Source organism: Parasteatoda tepidariorum, chromosome 11 (genome assembly GCF_982258835.1).
Source record: "Parasteatoda tepidariorum strain Cologne lab strain chromosome 11, Ptep-v5.0, whole genome shotgun sequence".
In the NCBI taxonomy this organism is placed as follows: domain Eukaryota; kingdom Metazoa; phylum Arthropoda; class Arachnida; order Araneae; family Theridiidae; genus Parasteatoda; species Parasteatoda tepidariorum.
In genome coordinates this window covers 44,150,917-44,176,131 of record NC_141765.1, presented here as the reverse complement: position 1 = coordinate 44,176,131, position 25,215 = coordinate 44,150,917, and the positions used below count along the sequence as shown (strand labels likewise).

At 27.6% G+C, this 25,215-nt stretch overlaps 1 protein-coding gene across 1 annotated transcript in view; it reads right to left on the bottom strand.

Annotated features, from left to right (window-relative positions):
- The window catches only part of LOC107450522 (fatty acyl-CoA reductase 1), a 32,196-nt gene extending 8,350 nt beyond the window's left edge, over window positions 1-23,846 (bottom strand). Inside the window, exons 1-8 of the mRNA XM_016066337.2 lie at window positions 23,611-23,846; window positions 9,520-9,649; window positions 8,545-8,661; window positions 5,914-6,089; window positions 4,045-4,117; window positions 3,808-3,914; window positions 1,311-1,488; window positions 1-45 (exon numbers count right to left, since the gene is read on the bottom strand). Coding sequence (XP_015921823.1) covers window positions 1-45; window positions 1,311-1,488; window positions 3,808-3,914; window positions 4,045-4,117; window positions 5,914-6,089; window positions 8,545-8,661; window positions 9,520-9,603 — 780 coding nt within the window. The 5' untranslated portion in view covers window positions 9,604-9,649; window positions 23,611-23,846. The remainder of the gene's footprint in view (window positions 46-1,310; window positions 1,489-3,807; window positions 3,915-4,044; window positions 4,118-5,913; window positions 6,090-8,544; window positions 8,662-9,519; window positions 9,650-23,610) is intronic.
- Window positions 23,847-25,215: the final 1,369 nt, after the last annotated feature.

Genomic DNA, 25,215 nt, shown 5'->3' with positions numbered 1-25,215 from the left:
TGCAATTATCATACCCGATGGACCATTTAAGTTGTCAATCCATCCCTGCAATTTGAAAGAAAAAGTTAAGTCATTTTCAATTAAAATTTGTAACGACAAATATTTTTTTCTATTAAGTTTAGATAAATTGGATTCAGTATTCGAGGATTTCAGGATTTTAAAAAATCCCTCCCTAGAATTCAAAAATCCTTAGTACCGTGGATTATGAAAATCTATCACGGAAAAACCATTTAAAAGCACCGTACCCTCGGATCTTGTAAATTTAAAAATGTGATAAAAATTAAACAAATTACAATATTTTAATATATTTGTGATTATAACTACACATTTTTTGAGTGAAATCTGCATGTGAAGTCAGTGCTTATAACTCTAAAAGCTAAAGTGGTATCGAAAATTCCTACTAGCATTAACGTTAATATTCTAAGACTTACTGATTAGTAAGAATTCTTGTTTAAAAGAACAAGGAACCTTTGCAGTCCGCTTAGTAAAGACATATTTAAAGCACATATTAGAAATGATATATGCATAATAATTTTTTTATTGATTGTTTCATTTAGAAAGAATAGTCAAAAGTAACTTAAACTACAGAACCAAATGTAATGTCCATTTTCTTAAACAGCTTTGCATATTTTCCTTAACACGCATTCTGTGCTACGCCCATTCTTTAATACACGTATTTTGAGAAGAGTCTAAAGTAAAAATAAATCACCAAACATAATTTTCCCCATTTTTAAAATCAAATTAAATTTTTTTTAATGAGTTTTACATAAACTTCATAGTATATAAAATATAAAAGTAAATTTTTCGCCTTTCAATATTTTTTTGATCTTTAGCATTACAGAAAAATTCTGGAAATGCTCTGATATCTTTTTTTAGTTTATGGGCAACATGTTATTCGTATGAAAAACTAAATGAAACTTTTAAATCGTCAATGTTTTTTTTAATGAAGTTTTAATAGTGCATTATTTCCAGATTCTTTTCATGATGCTGACCATCAGCCAGTCAGTTTTTGAAGTTTTTCTTAAGTTGGGAACTAATGAAAATAAAATTTGCAGACATACTAATATTATGAATGCGAAAATTCTTCTGTAAAATGTTTAAGAAAAATAATCCAACAAATTAAAATAATTATGAAAATGTTAGACAATTATAATTGTTAACTAAAGAATTCGGCCTTAGTATTTACTGAGACAAACTTTGCATCAGCAATGATAATATAAGTACTTCTCTAACAATCTGAAGTCTAACAATTAAACCAAGGAGCTCAATATGCTCAGTTTTACGTTTCAATAGTAATAAATCATACTAACCGGATACGGTTCTTTCCACGCTGCAGAAACTATGGATGGTCTTACAATTGCTACTGGTAGTGAACCACATTCGTCTACGAGTAAATTTTCAGCTAATGCTTTGGTAAATGTGTAGGTATTTGGTCTATTTCCAATCAACTTCGGTGTAATCGAGTCTAGTAAAGCAGGCTCCATCCATCTAAACGGATCAGTTGAATTTTTATAGAAAATTATGGTTGCATTAAATTAGAAATTTAAAAAGTATTTTAAATATCATTACAATGCACCAAAGGGATAATAGTTTAAATGCAAATGCGTAATTAAAATTTGACTAGTTAATTTGACGAGGTTTGGTATTTTTGTTCATCTTTCAAAATGTTAGTTGTCCAAAATAAAGTCATTTTGCAAAAACTTATTTTTCATCAATATTAAATCTGAATGTAAAATTTAACTAGACAATTTTTTTATCATTTTCTTATTTGTGCTTTTATTAATTGTCAACAAGTTTCATCAAATTTGAATATTTAAGGATTGAAAGGGTTACTACTACAATTAAAATATTTTGCTTATCACCCGTCTTTCAAAAATCGCAGCTTTGATAACGAAAGTACACAGCCCAAGGGACATTTGGCAGGGCTAAAGAGAATAGAAGGGCTGGTTCACTTCTTTAAAGTAGCTCTCGCCGCGCCAATCCTCCGATTTTCTCTAGTGACGTCACTTTGGCGCAAAGCTCGCACTTTTACTTCAAAAATACATCTCTTTTTTCGTTCGGCCTTACTAGCTCTAACTAATATTGGAGCATTTCTTTTTGCGAGATATTCTAAAACATTTGTTATTTTCTATAATGACTTTCCTCAGTTTTTGCAGTGAATTTACAAGAATTTAAAACTATTATCGAAATGCCAGTTTGCACGATTGCAACTTGAAAAAATTTTGATAGAAAAACAAAAGGAAAAAATATAATTTTCCGCTTGTTCCCTAAAGTAAATGAACAACTATGTAAAGAATGGATTTCGAAATAACACAGTTAATATAAAACAGCAATACGTTTATTCTGTCGTTAAGAACTTTTATAAAAATTCACTATCTAAATAGAAACCACCTCGTTACTTCAAAAAGAAAGGCAGGTGAAAAAAATTAAAAAATGGATAAAGTCAAAGAAAATTAAAATGTAAATAAAAAGTATAAATAAAATATATAGTATATAGTTGGAATTCTCCTAATTTCATAACATATTTTTTAATGTAGTTATTCTAAATATTTATGATTTTTTTTAAAAATTATGTTCTCTTAAATATCCATAAATTAAATCATCGTAAATTGAAATATCTATAAACAATTGTAAAATTTCTAATGTCATTATGAACCTGAATTATTATTTTGTTTCAGTAATTAGCGTTTAAGGTTGATGTTTCCTAATGATTAAGTATGAACAAATTGCTATTAACGGCATATTTTAAAATCAGGGATTCTAAATTTAACTCAACTTATTGTAATAAAAGAATATGTATATAAAAAAAGTGCTGATATATGCTTTCATTTTTCTTAATAATTAAAGTTAAAACTGAATTTTTTAAAATAAAGTATTTATAGTGTCATTTTCGACAACTAGTAAAACATTTTCATAAGTTTAAAATGGTATTTTTTTAATATAATGGACAGGAAAGTTTTTTTGAACTATGTTTATGAACGGAAATAATGTGTTAATTACGTAAAGTTTGAAAGCTAATAACCAGAAAAAGTCTAATTTATTTTTACAAAGAGAAAAATGCAAAGTTATCATATCTTTGCTTGCGATCTCCGAGATCTGTGGACACAGTGACGTCATGAGGAGGGAAATCGTAGCTTCAGCTCTAAGAGCGGAGTGAACTAGCTCTTCTATTCTCTTTAGCCCTGATTTTTCCTAGAAAAATGAATGGATTGTAGAGTTAACCAGCACAGCGTTGTCAAAGAACCTGGTCCAATCATAAGAATGTAAAAGCTTCACAACCGGTTATTTTTCTACCGTACACAAGACCGGAAGCGTTATGAACGGACTTGGTTCGGTCTTAGTCTAGGACCTGGTCTAGGAAGAACAGGCGGTGCTCAGAAATGTTCTTTCCATCTTTGGATGGGGGAACACATTTAGTTCGTTTTCCTCAAAGGAGAAGACAATTCTGAATCTATTAATGGCAAAAGCGCCAGAAGAGGTTTAACTGCGTTACACTCAAACGGCTAACTCAATATTTAATTAAATTAAACAGAGTTATACCTGACAAAACAAACGGGAAAGAAATCAAAACGAGGGGAAAGAACACGCAAGAATGCTTTTGAGTAGTGAAACCAATCAGTAAGCTCTCGGAAAGTTTTTAAAATTTTCAGCCAATTTTAATGAAAGCGGTTGAATAATTAAAGTTAATTCTTCGTACTCTCAACAGCTTTCAGCGTAATACTAAGGATTAAGGAACTTTGATGATGATAGTAACTTTTATCTAGTTGAAATGAAAACATTGATAAAAAACTAATTAAAATATATTACTCTGTAGCATCAATGACTTGTTTTGGTGGCATCGGTGGAGGATAAACAATTTCATCGATTTCTTTTCTGTCGCAATTAGCGTAGGCAGTAGAAACGTGGATCACAGCCTGAAGCAAACATACAATAAAAATGAACTCAGAACATTGAAAAAAAACTTAATTGGAAAAGCATAATATTCTATTTCGGAAAAATTTAAATCAAATTGACTACAATTTGTAAGTTTTAAGATATACTTACTGCAATATTTGGTAGTTTATGGCATAGTTCAAGCATTCTTCTGGTAGCTATGACGTTCATGTCTACAGCTTGTCTAACATAAAAATTTAGAATTTAAACAAAATAGTAATTTTATTCAAATGAAAACCTATTCTTAAATATTACAGATTTTACAAGTGCAACCAAATCTTTAAATAACTCCAATTATGTAACCAATAATATATTAAACCAAATATATAACCAAAAGAATTTTGATCATTAATCTGTGTAATGCACTCTTAGACTAAGGGTCAATTTACGACGTCAGTTTCAATGCTGCTTATTATACAAAAAAGTCGTTATGAATTAACAAAAAAAAAAAAAGAATTAAAAAGACTTCAAAAGCCATGTTTGGCAAAGATTGGAATAAAAGCCTTGTACCTAACCTTGTACAGTGCGGGAAAAAACGGGCCACCCTGAATAACTTTTGATCTAATGATCGGATCTTCACGGTCTAGTACTCATTCTTAATGGTTTGAGGGGGTGACTTCAAATATGCTAATTAATACAAACGATATTTTAGGTTACGAAATAAAGACACAAAAACTCACTTTCTCTGAATAAGCATACCTTTTTTTTCGAAGAATCCGGATTTCTGACCCCTAACATATAGGGGTAGTCGCAATCTGGGAAATATGGTTCTCATAGTTAGTTCAAGAGAGCGATCCGAAGTTTAGACCCTTTAATGTTAATTATACTTTTGCGTATTTCGCAAATTTTGTAAGCGACTTTAAAACTTTTTTTGCACATAATTATAAAATTCCTTTAACTAAAGATAATTCCTTGCAAAAAATAAATTTTAGCAAATATTTATTATTTTTCATTATTTTATTTAACAATAGTTGAAAATTTTTTGAATTGCAAGGTATACAAATTTTCTTCATTTCAAATTATCTAATTTTTATGGAAAAATACAAAATTTGAGAAAATTAGTCTAATAGTGCCTGAGAAATCAAAATTTAAGTATAAGACTTTTTTGAAATTAGATATCTCAGAAGCAGTTAAACTGATTTCGCTCAAATTTTCTATTTTGCTATGTGAAATTGCATACTTTAAAAACGACATAAAATTCTTATACCTTACAATTCCAAAATTTTTAGACTATTATTAAATAAAATAATAAATATTTGCTAGAATTTTTTGTATGGAATTATCCTTGGATAAGCGAATTTTAAAATTGTGTGCAAAAATTTCTCAATTCGCTTAAAAAGTTCGAGATATTACTGAATACGCAAAGAGTAAAATTAACATTAAGGGGTCCAAACTTCGGACAGCTCTTCTGACCAAACTATTGGGACCATGTCTCCCAGATTGCGGCCAGATTATTTCGGAGTGTCAGAATTCCAAATCCGTCGAAAGAGGGTATGTTTATTCAGAGAAAGTACGTTTTTGTGTCCGATTTCGTAATTTACAATATCGTCGGCACTAATTAGCATATTTGAGCTCCCTCTCTCGAACCGTTAAGTCCTAGAACGTGACAATCCGATCATAGGATCAGGGTGAACCTTTACTTTTTTTTTTTTGTTCCTTGTGCAAGGAATGAGTGTAGAAATCCAATTTTTGAAAATCTTTCTGTCAGAAACTTAGCTTAGCAACAATTTACTTCTTACAAAAACATCGAAAATCGAATTTAATTTTCGTTTCACTATAAAGCTCCGAAATAGCAGTACATCCTTTATGATTAATTTGTGGCTTTTAAAAGATAGATAAATGTTTTATCTTTTAAAGAAATAGTTTAAATTATTTATTATTCCAACAAATAAATATCTTATTTACTTAAATTTTGCGATTGCAATTATATTTATAATTTCAATGTTTAATGTCTAGTCACCATTAATTTGTTGTACTTACTTCATTGGTTCATCGAACCTTACTGTAGCTGCAGAATGGAATACAACTGATACAGACTTAGACATGATTTCTATATCATTCGCTGATACTCCTAAGTATGGTAAGGATAAGTCACCTGTGATACTAACTACTTTGTTTAAAGATTCTGGTTTTTCTTTCCTCAGCCGATCGAATACCTAAAATTAAATGAATGACAGAAAACCTGAAAACTGAAACATGGGACTGAACATTCAATACTTTGGGTATCTGACTAGAGCAAAAACATTTGTCAAAATTTTTTATATTTAGTTCATTATAAATTTAGAATCCATATACTTTTAACTTTCGAAAAATAATTTTGTTTGTACTCTAAATTATTTGCGAAGTTGTAGCAGTTTTTGTGCAAGGTAAACTCATTGGTCTATCCATTGTTATTAAGTCTTTAAATGCGTTTGTCTGAAATCAGGTTTTTTTCATATTTTACGCCACCTTAAACACGATCTCATGTTGTTAAAATAATTGTCTATAATTTTTTTTTATGAGTGCTTATGGTTATAGCGCACATGTTCTGAACTATAGACTAAGAGAAAAAAGTTCATTTAAGAGTTTCATTTTCATGCCTGTTTTTTCGAAAAGACAAGTGCGATAATTTTCAAAAATTTGCTTTTTTAACTACATTGATCCCTAACTCAGTGGTATATGCACTTGCTTTTAAGATGAGTTCAAAACATAGCTGATGGCCTAAATAAAATCCTTTTTTGTTTTTGTTTTATGTGATAGAAATTTTTTACAGTGCTTAGCGTTCATGCAAAAAAATGCCTCTTTACCTGAAACTGACCATATATATTAAAAAAAAATTTTTTGTTGCTATATTTATAAGATTTTACACATATTAAAACAAATAAACTGGCTTTTTGAAGATTTATACTAATACTTTATTAAAAAAAGTTGTAACTAATCTGATACCCTAAGCTCGCCATTCTTACAGATATACTCTTTTCCTTACTGGTAACAATCGACTATAACAAGAACAGTACGCAATCCAAAATGAAGTCTTACAAAAAAAAATGTGGTTCGGTTATTAGCATATTTATCAGTTACTCATTTCCATAATAAAAATAAAATTCTGTTAAATATTAAACAAATAATTAACATCCTCACTTTTGATCTAAATAAAAACGTTTGTTACTAAAACGAATATCATTGTTCATAATACTTAAGTTATATTATATTGAATAAAATTTTACAGAATAAATTTATTGTTACATTACGAATCTTAAACTTATACATTTTTGCTTGATTCGAGCAACGTAAGCAGCTGACAGGAGACAGTTCTATATCACTAAGTGTATCCACTATTTACTCTGAGAGTTGAATTAAGGTTTAAAGGTTTTATAAAGATTTTCAAGTTAAGAATAAGTATGCCAAAAAAATATTTATATTAGTTTCTTATACTTAAATTATTAATGTCTGCATAAAAACAACACTTAAATTAATCACTTTGCATTGTTACTACAAGATTATAATTGGAATTAAACTGAGTAACTTTATGTCGACCAAAAAATTGAAAATTGCGAATCTGGTTTTTCTTTCCTCTTGTGATCGAATACCTAAGGTTAATACCTTAAATTAAAATACAGTGAATAGAAAAAGCTATAAACTATGATTTGAGGTCTGACGAAACAATATTTATTAAACAAGGATTTTAACACATCAGACTTCGCTTAAATTAATTCCTAATTAAGAAAAAGCATAAAATTAATACTTTATTATAGCTCGTTATTAATGAAAATTAAAATCAATGATATTAATGATTTATGATTTGTGTTACAATAAATTTTATTTTGATATACTCATATTTTTTCATTCAATAAAGGCAGATTACAATTAAAAAATACATTATACAAAAGTAGATTACAAATCATGAAACAAAATTTTTTTTAGTATGGATTTTCTTGAAAATGGCAGCTTAATGTTAAAAAAGTAAGTTCAAATCTTAAATTCACTTGATAAGTACAGAAGCAATACCCTTTTTTTTACCTCTGTTCACTTAAGTTATACATATTTTAAAGGGAACCATACTTGTTTTTAATTACCTTTGATAAGAATGTTTTATTTTGCTTCATTTGATGCAATTTTTTTCAGTTTTGTCCACTGCTTATCAGTGCCAATTTAATTATTAACCATACTATGTAAAGCATAATATTATATAAAGCAAAGAGATGATATATTTTTCAACTTTGAATTTCAATCACGAAACATTTTGGTAAGCTTCGTTTTTTATATATAATATCCTCCAGAATTTATTCAAGGTTAATGCCTGTAGTACATCACATAGCTCCAGATCAGTTTTGCGATTTACTCCTTCCTTAATTTACGGGAAAATTGTAACACAATTTTTACAGGTACTGTAAGAAGTATAGAAATTAGTTTGTGGTGTTACTAAATTTATGTTGAAAAAGTTTTGGAAATTTTTTGGGCATTACTTTGAACTTAGTTGAAAACTTTTGTATGATATTAATTTGTAATCAATAGTTTTTTTTATCGGTTTCCACAAGTTGACCTCAAAATTTTTAAAGCTTTTAAAATTTTTAAATTTTTTTTTAAAATTTTTAAAATTTACTAAATAGTTACAAATATCGTTATACTTACCCTACAGCTGAGGAGCTCTTCCAGACGCTGTCTTGCATCCTTACCTTTTTTTTCTCTCATAAGAATGAATATATTTTTTATTCCAGGACATGATCTGAGAAGTTTTTCTACCATTACCTAAAATTAATAAAATATAATTTATTTTCATTAACTCTTCGCATGAGAAACAATTAAGTTTATATTACTTTGCATTTTTTAAGCTCGTTTAGTTAAGCAAAGGTTTAGTTTCATAGAGCGTAAATATAAGTTCGCATTTGAGTTTATTTGTGAAAACGTGAGTTTACTTTATTTATACAATAATTAAGAAATACATTATATCATTTACATAATTTATAAACCGATAGTTTTCATTTTTATAGATATATAATGCTACAACCATTTTAAAATTGTGTGTTTATTTGTGTTTAAATGAGTATTAAATTTATACAAAAATAACCAAAACAATAAACCAAAAGCTAAAATGTTGATTACGTTTTACTGATCAATTATTTTCTATTTATGCTCAAATAAACTAGCCAAAAGGTGAAGTAGGAATGTGATGTTAAATTTACCAGTTTATTGAAAAGGGGGCTTCATGGGCATAGCCAAGAACATCAAAATGTCTGAACTCACAAATGGGGGGGGGGGGCAGCATTAAAGGTTTTATTTAAGTAAAAAATTCCCACAATTATACTTTTGAGAAAAATTCCGATTAAAAAATAAGAAACTAAATTATTTAAGAAATATCTTGTCATTCCTATCCAGACAGAAAAAAAAAACCTAGTTAGGAGTTATTGAAAAATTCGAAGAAAAAAATTTTTTTTTCAACTATTATTTCACATACGAATTACATTTTAAACTTTTTTCAGGTAATATTTTTGCTTCAGCATTTACTTAAGAAAATTAAGATAATTTTTTTTCGCATTTTATTTAAAATTTTTTTAAACCTATGAAGTTGTGGAAGCCATTTCCTAGAAATTTGTTAAGACACTTTACCTTTCCGATAAATCCTGTTGCACCAGTAATAAATACTGATCGACCTTCATAAAAGCCATGAATGGAGGTGGTTTCAAAATTCATTGCAGAGTCTTGGAGCTCCACTGTTTGCCTCTCTAGATTTTTGTACCTGTAAAGAGAAAACCGCAGTGGGGAAATCAGTTTTATGTCAGAAAACTAGTCAATTTCTCGCCCCGCGACCTAAAAGTTTTGACAGTTTGATACCTCATGCCAAACCAAATGAAAATAAAAACAAGGTTTCAAAAACCACAATATTTAGATAGTGCAATTGTTTGAACTAATTTTTGCAATGTCAAGGTAAATTGCACATCAATCTCAAGAAAAGTAATGCAATCTGAAATAGTTGTTTCTGTCTTACTATAAATGAGTTCACGAATTTTTATGACACACCTGTTTAACTTTCTTTGTTAAGTTGAAATCTAGGTTCCTTATTTAAAGTGGAGGTCTGAAAGCATTGTTTGCTTTTTAAATCGTACTCTGGAGATATGATTGTAGTGACTCATTAATTTAAGTAAATATAGGGCAATTCTTATTAAATGAAGTATTTCAAAAAAAGAAGAAAAAAAAACAATTTGGCACTTTCACTTATATTTGAATTTGAACTATTATTAAATTCTTTAGCCACGTGTTTTGTTCTTTGCTCAATCTTAAGGCAAAAACTTAAATAATTGAGCAATCAGTATTTCTTTTATCTCCCACTCTGCATTGCATTTTAGCTATTGCAATGAACTAACTTAAATATTCTGCAGTTAACGCTTATAATAGGTTTATATTATAACGTTTATAATGTGTTTCAGTTTAGGGATAAGAACAAAGGCTGCTACAATGAATCAAACACAAACATTATTACTTATATAATTTAACGAAATCAAACGAGGTAATGAACTAAATATTTTGTGAAAAGAAATAAGCAAAACACGAGGAAAGTAACTGTTTGGTGCCTTCAGATTGCAGAACCTGCATTTATTCCTTTGACTCACATGGTACACTGGTGTCTCTTTTATATATTTTTCCTGGAGCTCTAATAACAAGCAAAAATATATTTTGTTACTCTTTAACACGTTGAATGCCACGCTAATTTTATATGGCTTGCCGATCTGGCCAGAATGATTTTCTCAGTATGTATTGCGTGAATTTTTTCAAACCATTTTAGTAACGATACTATAAAAAAAATTAAAAGCATTAAAAATTTACTCGAATTATGAGTTTCTAATAATCTTGGCTTCGCTGGTCAAGGGTGACTCCCATGGCATTCAACGTGTTAACTATAAAAAAAAAAAGTTTAGTAGTTACTAAAAATCTATTACATAATCGGAATTATATTTGTACTAAAATATAAAATCCTAAAAACGTAGTTTGAAATATTTTTCTCATTCATATTCAGAAATATTTCAATAATTGGTTTGCAAATTAAAAAAAATCCAAGGATGAATTAATAAGCTACTAATAAGTACAAATTTTAAAAATTATTGTTCGGAAGTGAGCCGTGTTTGGAAAATTTTACCTTTAGCTCAGAGAAAGACTCCAGTGTTTCATGCTGTATATCCTAACCATAAATTATTGAAATGCTAAATATAGTGTTTTTCGTATATCTTGACCTAAATTATAACAAAATAGGGAAAAAGTAACAAAAATTTGTTTAATAAAAAATTTTGCGTCAAAGGATTAACCTTCGGGTAAACTCCTCGTGGGACAAATTTCGATTTTAAATTATGTTTTCGTTGTTTAATATGTATTAATAAATCGTATTTATAGCAGTAATTTAAATGCTTATTTTATAAGTTTTTTGTGAATTAAGGAAACAGTAAGTAGCTACTAAAACAATTTCTGTTCGCAAGAAACATTTTTCGGGTTTGATATATGCATTTAACGATATCTGCGAAACAAAGACAATCAAGCATAATTCCAAGATTTTTAAATCGTTGTCGGCCATAAAACTACAAATTATTGATGAAAAAAGCTATGAAATTAACGCTGATGAGTTTCAAACCAAATAATTAAATTTAAAACAATTTAAAATTGAAGAGAAATAGTTTTAAAATTCATCAATATGCTTTGAGAAAAGTACTTTAAACTATTTACTTATGCATATCACAATACAAGCCGTATTTTTGCAATTTATACCAAAGTAGTAATGAAAGACAGAAGTAATTACAGATAATTATCAAGTTATTTAAATCTAATCTGAAACATTTAAACAAGAAATTCACTGAACATGTTACTCAGGTGTAATAACTTCTTGCATTAATTTCAGAGCTTAGGAAGATGCCAGAGCATTGAATTAGGATCAAAATGATGCTTAAGAGTTTCTTTTTCTCAAGGGTCTGTTCATGAAGATTATTGAGTAGTATTGGACTTAATATAATTTGACCTTTCAACCAAATGATATAGTTACTGATAACTAGTAATTTGCTTTTTTATTTTCATTTTTCTATTAAAATACCCTTATTTCGTATTTAAGTTTTAAATTTGCATTGTTCCTACGATTTTAATAATCTAAATTTAAAATAAGTTTGCTTAAATTGGCCAAATAATGCTTAAGTATTACGTTAGTCTTAAGAAAATATTATTGTAGTCGTCAAGATAATTTAAACAACCTCTTCTTTCTACTAAACCCCTTCCCTGCATACGATCCACTTAGCAATAGCAAAATTGACGATTTAATTTTACGAGAAAATTTTTTCTTTTTTACGCATTTTGATGTTTTTATAACTCATATCTTCTAGAAAAAATTGGTACTCTTGTTAGCAGTGCTGTCAGAGGAAAGTATATGATATGAGAATTGCAGATTAAATTCTCAAAAAATGCCAGATACCTTGTTTTTCCTTAAAAACCACAGACGCATGTATGAACAAGCCCCGACGCTATCCTGTCAAGATTTATCAATTAATAAAACTAATAAAATTTTTAGTTATACATATTATAACTTCAAAAAGGTAATAATTTGGTTTAATTGAAGGTAAATAGCATAAACTCATATCAGATCAAATGACTTTAGTTGAATTAAATGCACAGTACATTAATTTATTACTTCCAAAACATTTTACTCATTTTTCAACATTCGGTGATAATTAGATTATCAAAACTATTACTCTTTGAAACCAAACCTTAAAAACAAAAGTTAGGTAAATTGATTGCTCTCAATTAACAGAATTAAAGAGATCACGTTCTGCGCACTCTTTGATTGAGGTCTCGTGCAAATAGATTAAAAAAAATCAGTTTGTTGATTTCCTGGTCAAGCTGTTAGAAGCTGTTGGGAGCTGCTTTTTTACCAAAAAGTCTAATAACACAGTAAAGAGGACATGTAGGGGGAAATATGGGGTCTGATAAACATTTCCACATACTTCCATCCCCTTGGGGTGGGTCAAACGAAATTGAAAGTTGCACATGTGAGTCAACGACTTTTCCTCATTTCAGAGGAGAAAGTGGTTTGTAAGCCTGAAGGGAATATCGAGTGCTGGGCGTTCCATTTTCTGGCATTTTTTCATCTTCATCTTGAATGGAACTAGAATAAAGTGCCTTGCGGAAATAGATTCCTGTCGGAAGTTTATCTTTTAATTTGTAGATCAAAACCAGATTTTATTTTTTTTAAATTTGAAAATGATAAATGCCTTAATTCTTTATTTACTTTGTTTTCAGTTTCGGAGATCAATAATTAGCGAGAAATTTATTCCAAACACGTTCTTTTAATTGTTTGTATGTGCTGAATTTCATTTTTTTTTTTCTTCTGAATTTCTTACTTTCATCTTGAATAATGTTCAAGTGAAAATGTAGATTTTTAAATACTACCGGTGTATTCGAACTTAAATTTCTAAAACTTGTAACTAGAATTAATACATGAAATGCATTTAATGTGCTTGCTTTATATTCGATGCATTCTATACGTGGTTTATTAAAATAGCATTAACGGTAATGAAAGCAATGATTTATTAATGATTTGCAACTTAAAAATTTAATTTCCCAATTGATTTAAGTCAAACTCTAGACATTTTTTCCCTTTATCTCGTTTATTATGTTCTATAACTTCAGTTTGAGCTGTAAAGATTTTATGGGTGTCGAATTACTGATTTATAAAAATCAATGGCATTCACTAGAAAAAATATGAAGCCAAATTATTCCTCTATAAACTGTAAATAAATTGGAAAGCTGTATTAAAATACTTAAAAATGGCATAAATTCGGTAAATTACTACATTTCAAAAATCTTACTGTTTTTGCGAAGTTAAGGAGAAATCAAATTCGAAACGCATTATTATGTTGTTACAACAGGAAGATGAGGGAAGTTCGTTAGTTGAGAGATTTAATAAAGAGTGCAAAATCTGGAATCTGCTTTTTGTCGTGAACTCAAAAGACATACCGTACTCATTTAAAATTAAACTTTATTATGAACTGAGACTACTGAAAAAGGAAAGGTCGCAAGGGTGAATCGGAATCTAGCCCGTCTTTGGCTGAAGATATAACTCCGCTGCTGAAAAAATGACCGCAATACATAAGTGCTTACACTCCGCTGCTGAAAAAATGACTGCAATACACAAGTGCTTACACTCCGCTGCTGAAAAAATGACTGCAATACATAAGTGCTTACAATGTTTCACGCGGTTTTCCGGGAATGTTATTCCAACTTACCAAATAATTAAATTCGAATTTTCAGATTTAATTGTATCAAAATTATCAAAACTTTTACGGTAAAATGGGGTTACTTTGTGACGTGACATAGGGAATAAAGTTTTGCTTTACCACATTAAAAAAGATATAGTGAAGATATATTTCGTAAAATATTCAGATCTCTGCACTATAACTTAAAAGATGTATTAGAAATGATAATTCATTTACATTTCTGTAATGTTTTGAGATGCATGTAGCTCTTAATCGATATCCATGTTTTTTGGCTAATCAGATAAAAGTGCTTGCAGTTAATAAAGCAGCATTGGTCATCACGGAAAATCATTTACCTTTTTATTTTTTAAAATACCTAAAAAGCATAAAACAAAGCAATTATAAAAAATAATTTTTCACACATCTAGAAATTTGTTTTTTTCAAGGAACATAATTTTACTCGGCAAAGTACAAAATTTGAGCAAACTCAGTAGAAGGGTTCTTGGGAAATCGAATTTTAAATACTTGACTTTTTGAAATTAAATTTTTCAGGAAATATTCAACTGATTTTGCTCAAAATTTGCATTTTACCATGCAAAATTATACTCGTTAAAATGACCCAAAAAAGTTTAGACGTTACAATTCAACGTTTTTTTCAACCTTTATTATAAAAAAGTAAAAAATAAATATTTACTGAAAATTATTTTTTGCTTGAAATTATCTTAAAATAAACCAATTTTATAATTGGTTGCAAAAGTGTTTCAATTCGTTTAAATAGTTAGAGATATAGCGAAATACACAAAAAACAAAATCAATATTAAGGGGTCCAAACTTTGGAGCGCTCTCTTAACCATACCAAAGGAACCATATTTTGGAGGTCAAAAATCCGAATCCGTCGAAACAAAGGTATGTTTATTCAGAGAAAGTACGTTTTTGTGTCTGATTTCCTAACTTAAAATATTGTCTGCACTTATTAATGAGCATATTTAAGGTCACCCCCTCAAGCAATTAAGATTGGGTCCTAGAACGATGATCCGATCATTAGATCAAAAGTTATTAAAGGTAGTCCGTTTTGTTTTTTGGACCACTGTACAATAAATTAATATACTTTAGTAAATACATCAAAATCTACTTTTCTGATGAATACAGTTTTATAAAAAAATATTTATAAATAGAATTCTTGTGTAATTTAAGGCAACGCAAAAGCTATAATGACCAACAAGGTCAAAGGCTAGTGTACTAAATTAATATAATCATTGAAAATAAATTTGGAAATGTGCTTTACTATTATTAAATAAACTGACTTTCAGTTTTTTTTAGTCGAAGATAGTTAAACCTATTGCATTTTTAATTTAGAAGGATTTGCATTTAAGTCTTCCTGGAAAACTTTGAGCAATGATGAACAGTTTCATTTACTTATCTAACTATAAAAAGTATTTGAAGAGCTAAATACTAAGTAAAGAGAAACAAGAAAAAATAGTTCATAAAAGCGAAAGATCTGGAACTAACTTTCGACATTGACCCTATTCTTTTTTTTCTTTCTTTATTAAGAGGAAAAACACACAAGCGCTCCTTTTATGTTCGGTAAATAAGGTTTATTTTTTAAACTTTCTTGTGTGTATTGAGTCATTAGACTACCACTTGCATAATTTGTTTTAAGAAAAGTTAATTTACACTGAGTCTTTAAAGGTCGTAAAAGAGTAATATGTAACAAAATCATAAACTGAAGATTAAATATACATTAAGAATGCAATTACGCTTACATCCACCATTTCCTCACGCAACCTTCTCACATCCGATGAAAACGATCTTGGACTTCGTGTGAAGAGTTACACATGCCGAAATATCTAATTAAATAAAACGAATAACAGGACGCGTTGTGGACAAATTTGAATTCTCTAAACTAAATTTGTACTACGTACAACTTATTTTGCACGGTATACACTGAGTTGGTAGTTATTATAAAATAACTTTAATAAAATAACTTTAATAAAATAACTTTAATAAAATAACTTTAATAAAATAACTTTAATAAAATAACTTTAATAAAATAACTTTAATAAAATAACTTTAATAAAATAACTTTAATAAAATAACTTTAATAAAATAACTTTAATAAAATAACTTTAATAAAATAACTTTAATAAAATAACTTTAATAAAATAACTTTAATAAAATAACTTTAATAAAATAACTTTAATAAAATAATGAGTGTTTATTATTGATTAAAAAAAATTTTTTTAGCAAGGAGTTTTACTTAAGTTTAAAACAGAAGTAGATAGTTATGAAATCTTTAGTTAAAGCACGAACTTAGTGTGAACAAGTTTTACGATGAAAATTAATTATAATTTTATTAAAAATATTACATATTTATGACATTAATCGCTGAGCGCTTGAATTGGTCAAAAGTTTATACTTTCAAGAGGATTCGACAGTCATGAAATTGTTCGTAGCAACACATTCATTAAAAGATTTAAAGAAAAGGAATTTGAATATAAAAAATTCAAGGAATTACGTACTTCTTAATGAATTATTTTTTTTTAAACGAAGCAATACTGTTTTCAAAGTTTTGTTATCAATAATTTTATATTTTCGCAGCATGTATTTTATCTGATAAAGCATTGCATATGGGTAAGCAATTTCTCTAGAAGCTACAAAGAAAAACATATCCCTCAACGAAATGAGTTATATAGAGTTTTATAATGGTTGACACTTTTTTTTAATTAGCTTTGATAGCTGTGGGGATATAACTAAGCAGAAAGAAAAATTAACATTAAGGGATTCCTCCTATTTCGAGAGCAAAAGTATGTATCAATTCAAAAAAATATGTTTAGTTTTAGAATAAATTTTTGCGTTCATTTTCATAACTAAAAATAAATATAGTTCAAACATATTTAAGGTCTACCATAGGAAGCATTAAGAACATACGCATGTGAGAAATCGTTCATTAATTCAAAAGTTATTCCTAATTTTTTTTTCTTCATAAATTTGCACTCTACATCTATACCGGTAAGCGTATGGCGTCGGTGTGGGGGGACGCTGGGCATATGTATGTCTCCCTCAACAATTAAAACTCTCTCAAAGTATCCTTCAATATTTCAGACAAAGAAAATTTTCGTGAAATAACTATTTAAATTAATGAAATTTTTTAAAAAAAATAAGTAATCATTTTGCAGATATTTGGCAGAGTTATGAATTTTTTTCCTTATGCGTGAAATTCAGAGAACTTTTGTGACTGAATTTGTTCCCAAAAAATTTCTCATAAATTTAGAAATTTACTCGAATTGAATTCTAAATTTTAAAAATTAAATACGTTTATAAAGAGAATCTAAATAAATTTCGTTCTATTGCGAAGTCAACATCCCTACTCTAAAATAATTTTAAACACAGTGAACTATAGAAATCTGAAAAAATAATGAAACAAATGAAAACTTTAAATTTGATGTTTGTAAATTTTAAAAACGAATTTGATTGACTTCATTACAAATAATGAAATTAATTCCCTTTTGAGTTATTAATATAAGAGCAAAAACATGAAAGATCTTGATCATCGAAAAGTGCAAGCCAATGTATACAACTTTTGCCACTATTAAATACATATATTAATTATGTTTACTTGTTCAATGTGAAGATAATTTATTCTCGAAAATATAACCAAATGTTTTGTAATAAAAAGAATTTAAAAATACCAAAAAACCAGTGAATTCCATAACAGTTTTTACATTAAGTTTATTAAACGTTGCAATTAAGAAAAATGAAGTCATTTTATAATCTGGTTTAAATCACTATTTAGATTTAATTTTTATCTTTTCTCTTTCCTTTTGGGTATGCAAGAGTAGAAACAAAAATTATCGTTCAACTCTAAAGCTGAATAACATTTAAAATAAATAAGAAAACAGAGTTCCAATAGTTGGGCAGAATGAGGCAAAAAAACTAAACATCCTGATACTGAATGATATTTTATCGAATAAACAAACTTTCACTTAATAAGAGGTAACCTAAATGAGCGAAGAATTTTTAAAATATGCTAGTTTCCTAACTTAAAAGGGTTATTGACAAATTAAATTTTAAAACTGTATAATTAATCCATCTGAGATTAATCATATGCCATGGTTTAAGTTTAAGCTCAATTTAATAAAAATAACACCACATTTTATAAAATTTCTATGCTTGGCCTAAAAATATTTAATACTAACATAAACATGGAGAAAATTAGAACCAATATTATTGAAGGGCTTTGAAATAAAAATCTTTACAGGATTTTTTCTCATCCCTTTAAAGATTATGAGCGGTCTAGGTCATAACTTAATAGCAACTTACTTATATGAATCTAGTCTCGGACTGTAGATTCTCACTCGACAGTAACTCTAACATTATCCTGATTAAATTCATAGACAAAAATACCATTTGAAATAAAATTTAAACGTTTAGACCGATAATGCTGTTTATACATTCAAAAACGCTAAAAATTCGATGTTACTTTGGTCAAATAAAGCAGACAGTATTATTCGAAAAAAGCTTATTCTACAACAGAAGGTTCTAATTAAAGGATTTTACAGATATAAGAAATTTATATACCGAAACTTTTTGTTTCGATATTTCAATTCCCATCATTTTTCCCCCCACTCAGTAATGCAATGCAGCGAAAATCTTCCTCTGAAAGACTGAAATCGAGGATACATTTTTGTTAATCTACATATAAAGCTGATGAAAATGTTTCGCAATCAAATGCTCCAAATTACATAGATCAAAGCAACCAGCTGAAATAGTTTGTAAACTATGCAATCATTCTGCGGTTCTTATTTAAATTGATTTTATTTTGAAACTTTTTCATCTGCACAAGGAAAGAAATTATTTCCTTTTAATCAAAAGGGGGTATGGATGTAAAAGAAATACTGTTAATTGCACAAAAAATTTAAATAGGACGAATTTTACAAACTTTGCAACTATTTTAATTAGTCATATTGAATAAAAAAAATTTCATTTTTATATCCTTTAGCTACATTGTCTGAGTTTTAATTAGTCTACAAAACATAAATTCCAGAATGTAGAGTCTATATTAAAAATACTATTGCAAAACCTACAACCTGTAAATAAACTAACCATATAAAGATCATATTTGTGAGCAAAGCTTAAATAACAAAGTTAATCAAAAAAAAAAAATAACCTTCGTTTTTCTTGGTTTTAAAAATGTTTGATGTCATTTAATTATGCTAGAAAAATTCAAGTTTAGCTATTGATTCGCCAAATTGGTAAAACTTTAAACTATGTTATAAGCTATGTAATTCTGATTGCTTTAACTTATGGACCAACACTAGGAAAATTAGTAATTTCCTTACTTAAATTTATTTAAGAAAATCTTAGAATTTTTATTGCTATTCTTAAGAGAAATCTGAGCTAAAGCTCACAGTGTTTCAGATCATATACACAAATGAGTTGATATCTAAACATAAAACGTGTCCACAATAATTTATTAATTTAAAGAGCATAAATGAAGGAAAATTACAGTAATTTTGAAATATATAGCTAAAAGAAATAATTTTTAAAGCTACATTTCTTTCGAAATGATCTTAAGAACTTGAAATAATTTAATTGTTGTCACATCTAAAGCGAAAACCCCTTTTAGCTGAGACAAAAATCGAATTACTTTCTTTTTTAATCTACCTGTAAAAAGTACTTATTTAATTTTTATTTATTTTTTTATTGATTGATTTAGAGTTTAGTTTGTTTAGGTTTGAAATTTGTAAAAACGTAGATTGGCGATGAAATTTAGTTATATTTAACTCGTTATTGCATAACACAGAGCTGCAGTTTAAAATTTGTTGGAGTGGTCAAAACTTCGATTAAAAGTAAATTCTGTTAGGAAGTAAATTCTATTAGGCAAAAAAATACCCTCAAAATTTACTTTGAGGATAACAAATGATAAAAGCTTGTATTGTTCACCAGAGCTCTATTTAAAGCTTGAATTCCATAATTCTAAAGTTGATCCAGTATCACTTATGCAAACTGTATCGACAGACGTGACAAAACAGATTTCCTACAACTAAGACACCCGTGCATTTAAAACTAGAATTTGAAAAGCTTAAAATTAAACATAGCAAGACACGAAATATACACTTATATTATAGCTCAAATAATAGTTTTCTGAGAAGATATTCAGGAACTCGGCATTGCAGTGATTTACAAAATTTTATTAGTTTCCTTGCGTCTGTATTGATGTGATATATTATTCTAGGTTAAGGCATTTAATTTGAAATTATTCATAAATTAAAATTTTTAATTCATTTTTCATTAAAGTATTTTAAAAGCATTTTCAAATGGAAATTATTTATCGATATTATTTTATATTTATTTATTAACTGCAAGCATGGGAATTTAGAAAATAGGAGTGACTGTCCACAGACTTGTCTAAGCAACATCTGGAACAATATTTTGAGCATTCCATTTTATATTTTTTACTAAATTTATAGTTTAAAAGTCATTAAATTTTTATCGATGGCTTGTAGTCTATTTACATTAATTTTTTAAACAATATTATTGAAAACTTCAGATGGCAGTAATTATTGCTTTTTCTGAACATGAAGTAGTAAATTTTTGTTTTTACTATACAGGTAATAATTAGGTAGTAATTTTTCTTTTTTCTTTTGCAGACCGTAATTTTTGCTTAGACACATATATTTAATGAAAGTTTTATAGTTTTTACTAATAAAAGCTAAATTTTAATTTAAATGTGCGTTGTAGCGGAGTTTAATAATTTTGAAATAAACTTTAATTCAGGATTTAAAGGTGAATACTATTCTAGTATTTTCAAAATGTGGGTATAAGAGGTTTTCGAAGATCTCTATTGGTTGAAACTCGTAAATGGGCAGTTTTCAAAAGTTGGCCGGATCCGTTTCGTATAATTTCTTTCGTTATTTTCAATATACTTCAAAGCCTGTTAAGTTAAAATTTATTTCTTTTTAGCGACCAATAATTTAAGAGTTCTTGTGTGTTTTAAATTACCAAATTGATTTAGCTTTAATCTTTATTTAGTACTTTATACAATTTTCTAAAAAAAATTTAGTAAACTAACGTAGTTGATATAAATGAAGAATAAATTTTCGTTAAATAAATTAAAAATTCAGAAATTAATTTATTGCAACTAATCAGTTACAAATTAAAAACTTAATATCTCCTTATTGTAGTAATTTTGCCGACGTTTTGAAATGAATCTCTTTTAGTGAACTTCATTGATACTTGTTGCTGAATCATTTATTTCATTCCTTAAAACAAGTTTAAAAAAAGCAAAATTTGAAAATTTAAGAACTTTAAACTAGTGAAATTAGAGTTCAAAAGAATTTCATTTCAATGGGTAGCTTAATGAGAGTCTCATTAAGCAGAAATAGCAATTGAAAGAACAGCGTTACTTAACACGTTAGAAGACCGCAACCGAGACAGAAAAATTAAGATTCTTACTTTAGCATGAATTTTCAAAAATCTAAATTAGGAATAAAGTTCTCGGAATTCTGTTTGCAATTGAATAAAACTTGTGAAAATACTTCATTCAAATTCATGATGAATACATTTTCGATTCAGCGAAAAATTAAAATTTCAACTTAAAAATTGTTACGAGATAAAAATTGATTTTTTAAGAACTTTTCAAAAGATTTTAAATTTTGGGTACATTTATGTAAATATTTTTAAAATATTTAATTCCAATCAAACAAGAATAAATTAATAACGCCTAGGAAATTTTGCTTGTAGTCATAATTGAATGAAATGAAAAACAAATTCTATAAAAATTTTAATCCTGGGAGCATTTTACGTCCAAGGAAATGCAAATACTAATAAAATTGGATGAATTACTTTAAAATCTTTCTTTACTATGTTCACAAAGTGATATGTTAAAAATAAATAAAACTGACGTTTTTAGTTAGATTTCCTTCCGAAAGTAAATTAACGAAAATAAATGTTAGGTACAAAATAACAAAAAAAATATTGTATCATGTACTGGGATAAGCGATTTATCTAATCGTAATTTGAAGATCATATCGAATTACAGTAATTAGCTCTATCATTAACGCCATATTTTTATATTTATTATTCTTGACAAACACTGACAGTTCGAATTTATATAATTATTACTATTGATATATCTAGTTTACATTTTTTTACACTGATAAAATACTATGCCATCAGGAACAGCATAAAAGTTTTTAATAATTTTCATTATTAAACAATTTTGGCTCCACCCAAATGGAAAAAATACCACGAAATATTTTATTTTTAAATTGTCAATCATAGTTCACATTTTCGCACTTTGCACATTAATCGGTATAGCTGACAGTCAGTATCCTCACAAAGCATACTTTCGGTGCAAAATATTTTTTAAACCATTGACTGGATTAAAATATGTTCCAACATTTAGCAGGTTTATAACTTTCGATGTTTTATAATTGTAAGATTGAAAGCAAGAGTAAAAAAAATTATTTTGACGTAGCTCGAAAATAAAGTGTCAAATTAAACCTTTCGTATAAATCTAAAAATGTTGTAATTCATAAAACTTTATAAAAATACTAGCTTAAAATTAATTGAATTCACACAGTTTTACTTTTTTATAAGCAATTAAAACTCAAATGTAGTTCCGATTCTCAGTAAGAAAGTTCAAATTTAGCGCTTACCTGATCTAAATATAGTAAGCCAAATTATAATAAACAAATGATTACGTAAAAGTTTAATATATCTAGCTATGAATGTTATAAAGGAAGTCGTTAGAGAATTTTAAAAACTTTAAAAGCTGCTTCAGTTAATGCATTCAGATTTATTTTAATTTTTCTTATTCACCAAAAAATTATTCTGACTACACATGAATTTTCGTTAAAATTTCTGCAAAATGTTAATTCAATATACAGCATAAAAATTTTAGAAAACATTTTTAACAAAAAATTTATTTTGAGCAAAGGAGCATAAAAGTAATAGAAGAGCAACTAGGAATGTTTTTAAAAATTTTTGTTAAGGAACAAATTTTTAATCTATTGTATGAAAGGAGTTATTTGAAAAAAATTGCACATTTGAATCTTGCAAAATTAAGAACGTGTCAATGATTGACATTAATTTACGGTAAATAGTTCTTATTAACTTGAACACTTAGAAAGATTTGAAACAATTTTAAGAAATAAAATTGTGCAATTTATTATGTCAAGTATAAAATAAACAGCACTCTTTAAAACCTTATCCAAATCAACATATTAGCAGTTTCAAAATCGGAAAAATTTATTATTTATAAAATTAAACATGAAAACTAAACATTTGTCTCAAATATCATTCATTAAAATATCCGAAAAAATGGAGCTTAGAAACATTAAAAAAACTTAAAACAAAATAGTCAAGTTTTATTTAAAATAATAATCAACGTTAAAATTACTTAAATACATAGTAAATATAACAACAAGAATTATTAAATACGGTCCCATAAAACCATATTGATAGTTCCTACCTGAATTAATCAACTTTTAGACTAGCCACCAACTAAACACGATCACCTGTTGGCCATTGCTTTTATTGTCGGTATAATATATAGATTTTTTGGCGGCAGCCTTGGCGATCTTCATTTCCTCAATCATGCCACAGGCGATATACGCTTTTTCACGAAACTTCCGTCTCTACTTTCTAAGCATTAAACCTCTTTTAATACCACTAACACCGTCACTTACTTTATCTGAATTCTTTATTATTATTATTTATTGCATACTCCAATAATATTACAGTAAGTAAAAATATTTTTCCCCTTCCTGTAATTTTTTTCAGTACATTTTTAAAGGGCAAAACTATAAGAATCTCATGACGTTAAAACTAGAACAATTAATTACAGAAAATTTCAAAGGTCAAATTTCCACAAACATTAAACACGATAAAAATGAGTATGATTTAAGATATTAACCTAAAATGTTCTTAGAAAATTAAAATAATATTGAGAATACTGATAAAATTGTGATACCGAAATAAAATTTGACATTTTGTAATACAGGGAATATTTAAATTTCATCTTTCATCAAAGAAAAATATTTTATCAAAACTCATTTATGAATTTGAATCAGCAAAAAAAATGGAATTCGATAAAATTTTAAATTATGTAAAATAAAAAGTAAGTTCAAAATACAATGAAAAATTTAAATATGATGCAAACAGAGTTAATTTATATTTCACTCACTTTTTTATTTTAATTTTTTTCTCACTTTTACCATACTTATTTCATCAAAAAACTGTGATTTGGAGTTAAATCTTATGTTTTATCTAGTTTTTATAATATTATTTTATTTTTCTACACGAATTTGTAGTTTGGAGGATTTTGAGAGCTAATCGCTCGAAAAACTTTCGAAACTGTTTATGTAGTTTTTCATAGATGAATACTCGATCTGTGCCTTCTCATCGCGCATCAATCACTCAAAAATCGAAATATCGTAATGACGTTGGTTACTTGCTCAAATCAAAAAAAAAAATAATAATTGTAAATTAAAATTTCAAACTAATTGAGCATAAAGTTAAAAATTGCAAATCGGTAAACTGAAATTCGCTTATGAACTGATATTCGCTAAAAAAACGGACCCCACAGAATAACTTTTGATCTAATGATCTGTTGAATAGTTTCTGAGAAATGCAATTTTAAATATACGACTTTTTTAAAATTCTATTTTTCAGGAATCATTCAACCGATTCCGCTCAAACTTTGTATTTTGTCATTTGAAATTACATATACTTTAAAATGATGTAAAAAATTGTATATCTTACAATTCAAAACTTTTTCTGCTATTAGTAAATAAAATAATAAAAAGAAAATATTTACTAAAAATAATTTTTTGCACGGAATTATATTTGGATAAACGAATTTTATAATTTTGTGCTGAAATTTATAAATTCACTTAAAAAGTTCACGATACATGGTGAAATATGCAAAAAGTAAAATTAACATTAAGTGGTCCAAACTTTGGATCGTTCTCCTGACGAAAATATAGGGACCACATTTCCCAGATTGCAGCTACCCCCTATATTTTAGGGGTCAGAAATCCGAATACGTCAGGAAAAGGTATATTTTTTAATCGAA